Here is a 10,271-nt window from a genome sequence, read left to right on the forward strand (position 1 = left end):
CAATGTTAGGGAACTTCCTCACGATGTGACATGAGTATAATAATATACCTTTTTGAATTTCAACTACCAATATGTAACCTAAATCCAGAATTTTTAAATTTTTAAAAAGAGATTGCGGTACTATTCCCGTTGCTGAAATTATAAGTGGTAAAATCGAAATTTTTTCTAAACACCAAAGATTTCTCATAGCAACGGAGAACTCTAAATATTTATAAATTTTTGTGTTATATGTCTGTATTATATTATGTGAATTTGGAACAGCTATATCAAAGAAATGCTTGCTGTTATGCTTAATATGAATGTCAGTTAAAACTGTTCGATTAAAATATAATTTGTAATGATCATTTTCCAAACAACTTTCAGGTGTATAACTATAATGTTGTTGTGTACTCTTTAATAAATTGAATTAACAGCTAAATTCATGTGTATAATTTTAGCGAATCTAGCATGACGTTTCTTATATTCGCTTTGAGCCAAAACGGTGCAAGAAGAAATGATGTGTTCAATTGTTTCCCCTTCAGCTCCGCAAATCCTACATTTGTCAATTATCGGTTGCAAACCGCATATGTGTTTTTTATAATTTCTTGTATTTATAACACAATCTTGTATTGCAAGTATAAAACCCTCAGTCTCAGGGTGAATATTTGATTTCTTAAGCCATGCATGAGAAGCCTGAATATTAATTTCTGGTTGTTCCAGTTCTCTAAAATATCTCCCATGTAAAGACTTCTGTTTTATATTTGCTTTGAAAATAATTGACAAATTGCTGTCTGTTCCAGACCGTATTGAAAATCACACAATACATAAGTACACCTAACACAACCCTGTATCCTTTTTCAGAACTTGTAGTTGTGCCTTGTTTCGTTGATTTATATGTCCTTTTACAATTGACATGGTTTTATATCACAGGATTTTTTAAAGAGAAAAATTGGAGTTCCTATTCATAACCTGAATTAGCGCGGGCATAACAGGCATTGTCTCTGCCCCATCGCATCTTTAATAAAAATAATAATAATTAAAAAAAAAAATGCGGAGCGGAAATATTATGTGGAATTTTCTGCAATTCGCGGCAATACAATTAAGAAGTAAAATTGTTGAATTTCTTCCCAACCATTTCTTTAGTAATTTTGTTGCAAATCATAACACAATGACGGCCATATCTTTGTGAAAAAGAGCAATACAATTTTTACAGATATATTTCTATGTATAAGATGTACACTTTGATCATCTCCCATTTCACCACAAATTCAGACACCCACTTTATGCAATTTTGGAAATTTTCAAATATATGCCTTGTTTTTCCTGAACGAATATGGACGCCGGATCAAATCTTAACGGTATAGATGTTTTATCCGAAACTCCAAATTCAAAGTCTTTAATGGCGTAAGCGATACCCATTTTGATTACAGAGAGGGCAAATTTCTTACCTAAAACGGTTCATATTTCTAATAATTTTAATATATATTTATTGAGCTGATAAGAACTCACCAATACAATTTCTTGGACCAACTCCAAAGGGTAGATACGTGTACGGTTTAATTTTACTTCTGTTTTCTTCACTGAAACGTTCTGGATCGTATTTATATGGGTCGGGATAAAAGTCGGGATCATAATGTAATCCACTAACGGGAACCAGAATTGAAACACCTTTATCAAGTGTGAAACCGGTTTCCTGGAATAAATAATCTGCTTCGGCTCTTCTGTTCAGCATTGGTGCCAAAGGATATTTTCTTAAAATTTCTACACACAGTGCGAATTATTGTCCATTGTGTCATTTACTCACCACTCACAACCATGTCCAAATATTTTACATTTTCAAGCATGTCCCACGTAGGTGGTCCTTTTTTGTGAACTGCTTCTCTCAATTCTGTTCTGAGCCTGTCTTGAACAACTTTGTTTAAAGCTAGTTCGTAAAATGTGAGGGACAATGTAATTGCGATCGTATCACTTCCTGCTGTAAAAAATGTTATTGCTTGTGAGGCCATTATTGTTTCATTATCTGGAACAGCAACACATTTCCTAAAATGGTACACAAAATTAAAGAACGAACCGCAATCGCAAGAATCCATTGTGACTTCACTATTACTGAAATTGATTAGAATATCCAAAAAATCATTTCTTATAATTTTGCTTTTTTCTCTTAGTTTTAGTGTTTCCTTAAACAAACTGCAAAAATAATCGGTGGCAGGTTTGTCGAGGAAAGTCAGTTTAAATATGTCTACTAGTCTAGGTAAAAAAAAGTAACTCAATATTGAAACACTTCTAATAAAAGATGTGGTGTCCACTAGCCTGGCAGCCATTTTGAAAATTTCGGAATCTTCATGGTGCAGACACAATGTCTCAATTCCAAACGCGTACGAAGATGTGATATCGGTAGAGAACTTCTTCATTACAGATTTTATTTCCAAAGTTTCTCCACTATGGCTGCTTAAATAACAACTTAAATTTTCTGCACACTCTTTAATTGAAGAAGACATCATTTTCATCTTCAACGGAGTGAAAGCTGATGAGAATTTTGAACGAAGACAACGCCAAATTTCATCTTTTGAGATGAAGACTGTGTAAAACGCAAGTGGGTCTGCCGATAGGTTTCTAGCCACATTTCGGTTCACAAATTTGTCGAAATCTTTGACTAAAATTCTTTTCACTAATTCTGGACTCCTGACAACAAGAACGGGTTGGTGGAAAATGTAGATTCCTACATAAGGTGTTGAGAACTTATTGTATATGATACGAATTCTATCAAAAACGTGCTCTTTTCTGAATGTTACATAGAAGAAACTACCAAAAAATAAGAAAGGTTTGTCGAAAGGTACCTTCTTCAGTTTCCAGTAGCTGAACTGGCGATTGCACAGAAGGTATAGTATGACCAGAAGAGCACTTATGCAAAGAAGAATCATCTGCAACATCAGTAAGGAAAGCTTTAACAAAAATTTTGTTTTATACTTTAAAGAAAATGTAAGGGTTTGATAAAAACGAAACGAAACAATCAAAACATAATGCGTAGATGTTTGAGTTGAAGTTCAAAAGCTCAAGGTGAGGTAGGTATATATTGTGCAAAAAATGATAAATGATAAATACTTGAAGGAAAATTAGCATTCTCGAATTTTCATATTTCTGTACTTAATACTTTTTTTCAAATTTATTTCTATTGTTTTAAATGCAATCGTTAAATGTTTGGAATAGGTCGGGTATTGTACCTAAGGTCCCAATAGGTTTTTTAAATTAAGGATTTTAAATTTTTGTTTCTGTTTATTAGTCCAGTCAATAGAGACATAAAAATGGCTCCACCTTGCAAAAGGTACAGAAAAGTTTATACTTGGCAGGTATCTTCTATTAGGCATATTATTAATATTTCCGAGTTTGCAACCTTGGGGGGTTGTCGCTCGCCCCGCCATACTGGAGAATAGGGGTGGCAAATCACATGTCTGCGATTATTTCATTATCCGTGCGAGATATGTCTATCTAAGTTACTACAGAAAATGTAGAGCGTACAATTATCAACATTTTTTGTTCTTTATGTTTTTTTGTCAGATCAATAGTTTCGTAGTTGCAGCGAATAGAATTTGTGTACTTTTTATTCTTTTGCACACCACCACAGAGGTAGAGCAATTGGGTGCGTTTTTTTTTACGTAGTGTCCCCGGTGGGCATAGTCCACGATGCAGTAGAAGTTTATTGTTTTACTCTTTTTGATCTCTTTGTAACGGATCCAAATGATCTGGATCGATCGGTTTAGATGAGCTGAATTCATCAGAATTTATGAATTCGAGAATTCCTCTTGAGAATTTTCCTCTTGTTTCTCGGGGTCATCATCATCATCATCAGGATCATTTGGCGTTTACCTGTTTCATTAGTACACACGTTGGAGTCCTATATTCCCGTAGACGGACAAACAATAAATGCTTGATTTATACAGGCTGTAACTACGAAACTATTGATCTGACAAAAAAAAACGTAAAGAACAAAAATTGTAGAGAATTGTATGTTCTACATTTTTTGTAATTAGTTAGATATACGTATCTTGCACGGATAAGGAAATAATCACAGACGTTCCAGAATCTGAAGATCAAGTCGAACAAATACCTGAAATCAATGACCTGAGGAACAAGACGAAAATTCTCAAGAGGAATTACCGAATTCATAAACTCTGATGAATTCAGCTCATCTATACCGTTCGATTCGGATCATTAGAATCCGTCTACGCTACAAAGAGATCAAAAAGAGTATAACAGTAAACTTCTACTGCATCGTGGACTATCCCCACTGGGGACACCACATAAAAAAAACGCACCCTATTGCTCTACCTCTGTTTCGAATTCTACACGCTGTAACTACGAAACTATTGATCTGACAAAAAAACATAAACAACAAAAAATGTAGAGAATTGCATGCTCTACATTTTCTATAATAACTTAGATGGAGGTATCTCGCACGGATAATGAAATAATCGCAAAAATGTAATTTTGCACCCCTAATCTCCAGTATGGCGGGGCGAGCGGCAACCCCCCAAGGTCGCAAACTCAACAACATTAATAATATGCCTGATAGAAGATACCTGCCAAATATAAACTTTTCTGTACCTTTTGCAAGGTAACACTCCCTATTGATTGGACTATATGGATTCAATGTACGAGTACCTATCAAATTAATACAAAAATAAAATATTTGCCAAATCTGAAATCACAGGGCGAGAATTACGAATTAGAAACTGTAGAAAATAACAAAAATCGTTTGCACTTGTAGTTAGAAAACTAACAAATAATAATTAAAGTAGAAATGGATTTTGTTCGTGAAGTCACCTTGAATGTTTCACCACAAACAATTATGCAGAGGTTGCTCATCACGATGTTTATTTCAAATATTTGAAATAAAAGCCGTAGTTGCTTAAGAGTGAAATTTGCTATTAACTGCTCGGTGGCTTATACACTTCTTAAGTTCATTGGTTACTTTTAACACTGCTGGTTCCCCCACTCTTACAGATTGTGGGTGGGTTCCTGGTACCCCCACTTCTGGGTTTCCCGTACAGAGTTGGTATAAAAAAACAAATAAGAGGGTAATAGTTGCATAAATGTGTGAATAAAAGAAAGAGAATGAAGATTACAAACTAATTAGGTATAGGGAAATTCAAACAACTGAAGAACAATTTTTCTTAGAAGTATCAGATTAACAGCCTAATTTAGGTTTTAAAATACCTAATGTTAATTTGTTTCATTTTATTGCTGTTTATTTTCAGCTATAATACAGGGCAAGTCACATAAGGTTTATTTCTGAATTTATTTTGTACGCAACCAAGAATACTAATTACGCTGACCACTTGATACCATTTATAATGTGATTTTATTTAGTAATCCACGTAGGTGTGTAATTTGGCTAAAAATGTCAAAATGGCAGTTGATGAATTTTAATTTTTGATTTCATTAATCAGAACAGGAAAACGTCATTGTGACATTTTTAGCCAAATTACATACCTACGTTGATTACTAAATTAAATCACATTATAAATGGTATCAAGTAGTCAGCGTCATTAGTATTTTTGGTTGCGTACAAAATAAATTCAGAAATAAGCCTTATGTGATTTGCCCTGTATAACAAGTGGTATGATTATTATCGATGATATTATGAGTGAAATTGTGCTGGAGATTTCACGAGTCCGAAGGACGAGTGAAATGTCCTGCTTCAATTTCACGAATTTAATATCATCGATGATTAATCATGCCACGTGTTATATTCGATGAGACAATATAATGAATGGAATACAAAATTATTCATTTATTTGTCAAATTGACAAATTTATTTCAATCAAAAATCGTAACGACGAAAGTAAATAAGAAAATATTTTTTTTTGTTTTTTATAATCGCTGTGATAGCCATGCAACTAAGGACTTTTACGCGTTTTCATTGGATCATTCATGATCACGTGATACATGAATTATATTGTCTTGATGATACAATTATCTTTTTCTACAATTGATCAAAAAACGGGTGTTTACGCATTAATTTCAGTGCGCAAAACACGTGTTTTTTTTACCGTTAAAAAAATTTTTTTGCGCACTGCGAAAAATTTCTGACATTTCTAAAATTCAGAATAAACTGAGAAGAAAATTTTATTGAAACAATTAACAAGCAATTACAAGTCGACATACTTTATTTTGATATATGAAAATTAAAGTTACAAGCAGAAAAATTACTTTCCGCTATAATTTCCAATTCAAGTGAACATCAATATTTTCTTTTATATTTAGAGTTCCCTTTAACATCAAAAAAGGGGACCACAATGTTGACGGCTCCAAAATCTTCGACTTCTCCTCTAAATATCCTATTAGAACGTTTTCTGTTGTGTTACTAACCAAACCCGGAAATCGTGTAAGCTTTTTCATACTGCGGTCTTGACTTCTTCGGCAAAATATTCGCAATATTCATTAGCTACTGCTTCTACATGATATTCAGAATCACTGGAGTCTTCCATGAGTCTGCTAACGTCCATTTTCACAGAATTTATAGAAAACACTTGGAAAGCGACACTTATTCAGATGACAGATTTATTTTCAATTTTTATTTACATTAGTAACTACGGGAACGAAAACCCGTGCAACGATAACTTAAAAAAATAATGCTGCCTTTTTTTATTAATTCAATGTTTTTTAATAAACTTGCTGTGCATTTGTAGATAAGAGTTGTTTATATTACGTACGCAAAGTCAGTTTTTTGAGCTTTCGAACATTCTCAAGCTCAAAAAACCTTTGCTTTGCGCACTTAATATAAAAATAACTATTGTGTAGAGTCAGCAATGTATGTCATCTTCAGATGCGTAATCCTACAACATATTATGTACATTCGGTTTAGTTCCTTCTAGCAAAAATCTAATTTTAAATATTCTAAATTATGGTGGAAAGCCAAAACGGTTACATGAACAATTCTAAAAATATCCAAACGCTATCGCGATTGACTAAAGTAACCAATTGGGAACCTAACAGAGTTGATTGGCTATTTAGTCAAGTAAGGAGTGAGAAAGTGTAGTATTTGAAAAGAATCAAAAAGAAAGCGCGGGGGTTTGATGGCAAAAATAGTTGCGGTACGTTCAGTACCCACAGCAGTTATTTTCGTATTGTAACCTTTGCCCTAATCGGTGTATAGTTGGTGGCGGAACTTGCAAATAACGAAAAAAGTGTGTGAATAATTTCATCTGACTACTGATCCTACGTTGTTTTATTTTTTCATTTTGTTTAAATTGGTTCTAACGAGAGGCCGTACCTTCGGAAGGTTTTTTAAAAAAAAATAGAATTAAAACGATTGGGCACACTTCACTTAAATTTTATTTAACAAATAATCGAGTATGGTGGTGTTTGGTCCTAACAAATGACAGAAATAAATAAATGAATTTAATTACAGAAGTTGGTGGACATTTGACTCAGGTAGATTTGATTCGCGCTTCGCGAATTGAGATTGAACGCATGAATAAATGACTACACAGGGCAAATACAGAAGTTTCTGGCGCGAATAGCATTACACGAGTTTGAGATGCGAACTATGTGATCCGATGTAGATTTAAGTTACCCCACAATTTAATTGAACCCGACGCGATGCCCTGGAAACATTTAGTCAAAGCCTGGTTGGTCTACTTCGGTGATTTAAAATAAAAGGGAAAAAAGCTTCTAACAGACTTATACGGTACCTCTCTTCACGTGTCAGCTTGCCTAGTTTGGTCATTGTTCCGTTTACGGGTGACACGGCGGTTTGTGGACTTATGCCGGACCACAGCTTATAGTGCGACGGACACTGGCGGCAGCTTCCCCGCGTTGAAGGCCCCCAAGTAGTGAATAATTAATGAAGCTATTTTATAATAAGTTGTAATAGATCGCCTTGGCGAGAACACGTTTCCCCAATCGGTAAATGCAAGAAGATCACATACTTCGCGATAAAGAATTTAATTCAAGATTCTAAAGAGTCACGTGGTCGTCAAATACTCAAAGAAAATAATATAATCTTTACTTTAACACGATAAGGAACTAATGTTGTGTGAATAGTTAAACCGCGACTACAGAGCAAGTACAAGACTTAGAAAAAATTAATTTACCTTGTAAATGTAGAACACGTGGTCACCAATTAACTGCTGGCGGTACTGAACGTACTTTTCGCTACTTTGGAATCCAAAACCCGAATGAATCAAAAAGACTTGTTTCCCGTCCCGCATTCGGTTTTATCATTTCTGGCGCACCCCACTTTCGCAACCCCTACTTGACCAAAGTGACCAATCAGCTCGGTTCTACTTTATGCCGATCGCAACACCCTATCGATATCTCTAGAACTTTTGAAATTACAGTTTCCGTTTTCCACCATAATTTTAAATATTTAAATTTAGACTTTTGTTAGGACCAGACCGAATGTACATAATTTGTTGTTGAATTAGAACTCTGAAAAAGAACACTAAATTACTGACTCTATACAATAATAAAAATCAGCACCAAGGATTATACAGAATTAAAATGAAACAAACAGAATTAAAATGCAAAAAACATAATTGAAATGAAACAAAATTAACCTTATTTTGAGACCTAAATTGGGCTTGAAACGCTGTTACGTAAGTGTCATATCATGCAACTAAATTCCATTGACCTGCTATTTCTAAAAATTGTTCTACATTGGTTTGATTCCCCAAAACGGTTCTAATTAATAATTAATTCGTAATTTTTGATTCTCTCTCTCTCACTCACACCTCTGATTTCTACAACTACCTGGCTTTACCATTACCGTGTTGTACTGTTTTCTACCGTCTCCATTTCTACTGTGCCTTGTTACTTTTCAAACTAAAAGTGCAAACGATTCTAGTTATTTTCTACGATAAAGCGCTCTGTTTCTAATTTGCAATTCTCGCCCTTTAATTACAAATATGCCACAAATTTGAGAATGCTAAAAAAGTAAATTAACCTAATGAACATTGATTTGGTGGTTCTCTTAATTTGAAACCTGCTAACATCAAATTCATTAATTCAATTATTTCCTGATTTTAACTGGACCACCTAAATTGTCGAACATGTAATTTATTGCAACACTTTCTTTCCCCTGAACACTTGTTCCCCTTGGGCTATAGTTTGCGCCGGACGCGTACCTGCATTTTCAAAGAGAGGCCAGCAGATTTCACTTGAGAGCTGTGGTACGATTCTTGCCGACAAAGGCACCGAGAAAATAAAATTTACAACTGACCAGCATTTATGTCCCAAAATGGACGGTTCTAAAAAAGTTTGGTTGAACTGATTTTAAAATTTAAAATAAAAAAGAAAAATTTACAAGTTCTTAATTTGGCGGACCTATTCGGATCATTACAGTATCCACGTTTTGCAATATTACAAGGTAAATTATTTCTCCAAATTTTTCTACTTCATTTGTAGTTAAACTGCCATTTTTAGTTCTTTTCTTGTACCTACTACAGAAATGGTAAATTATTTTCCCCGAGAATTCAAACAAAACTATTTTTAAAATCTTTTAGTTAATTTGTTCTTTATCGCGAAGTATGTGATCTTCAGGATAATTTTTCAACGAATGGGGAAACGCATTCTCGCCAAGGCGACCTTGTAAAAGAGTTTAAAAACATTTTCATTTATTGTTTGTCCGACGCAGTGCACAAAATAAACCCACGCCACCCCTTAATGGAGTTATGGACCGTTGACAAAACAATTTCTTTTACCACAATTTTCTGTTTCGTATTTTTCCGCCAAAATATTATCCCAGGCGAAAATCAGTGACCAGGATTGCACCAAACACATTACAGTGGTGCCATGACAAGAATCCGCTCAAATATGTAGTAAACATTATTATTGTAAAGAAATACCACAAATAATAAACTTACATTTTCACACATTTGACGCTATTATTCTATAAATGTGTTACAATATTGTAATGTTGCTACTTTGAAGAAATATTTATTGATCGTACGTTGTGCTGTGTTATATAATTTTATTTAATTTAGAATCCACGAGTGGCCATTCCGTTGAAACAGTTATTTAAATGAAACGGTTGAACACACTTCACTTAAGTTTTATTTAACAAATGTGTATGGTGGCGTTTGGACCCAAGTGACCGTACCTCCAAATACCTTGGAGATCAAGCCCCAAGTACGGGCCTCTGTCATGATTCCACTTTCTTTCTGATTATTTTCGAACCCTTGAACTTCTAGCAAAGAAATATAAAAAAGATCTTAAAACATAAAGAAATGATAGATGTTTACCTTTTTAATACCGATGACACCCTACTTTCTCTTGTCAGTGTTATTCTT

At 34.1% G+C, this 10,271-nt stretch overlaps 1 protein-coding gene across 1 annotated transcript; it reads right to left on the reverse strand.

The window, feature by feature from the left end:
* Positions 1-206: 206 nt before the first annotated feature.
* LOC138137302 (cytochrome P450 6k1-like) lies at positions 207-8,458 on the reverse strand. The gene is made up of 5 exons (XM_069056613.1): positions 8,076-8,458; positions 2,051-2,900; positions 1,784-1,999; positions 1,489-1,740; positions 207-1,427 (listed from the first exon to the last, which is right to left on the reverse strand). Exons 1-5 carry the CDS (start codon positions 8,190-8,192, stop codon positions 1,261-1,263), a joined length of 1,602 nt encoding a protein of 533 aa, XP_068912714.1. The 5' UTR covers positions 8,193-8,458; the 3' UTR covers positions 207-1,260.
* Between the last annotated feature and the right edge of the window lie 1,813 nt (positions 8,459-10,271).

Source organism: Tenebrio molitor, chromosome 8 (assembly GCF_963966145.1).
Source record: "Tenebrio molitor chromosome 8, icTenMoli1.1, whole genome shotgun sequence".
NCBI classification, from domain to species: Eukaryota; Metazoa; Arthropoda; class Insecta; order Coleoptera; family Tenebrionidae; genus Tenebrio; species Tenebrio molitor.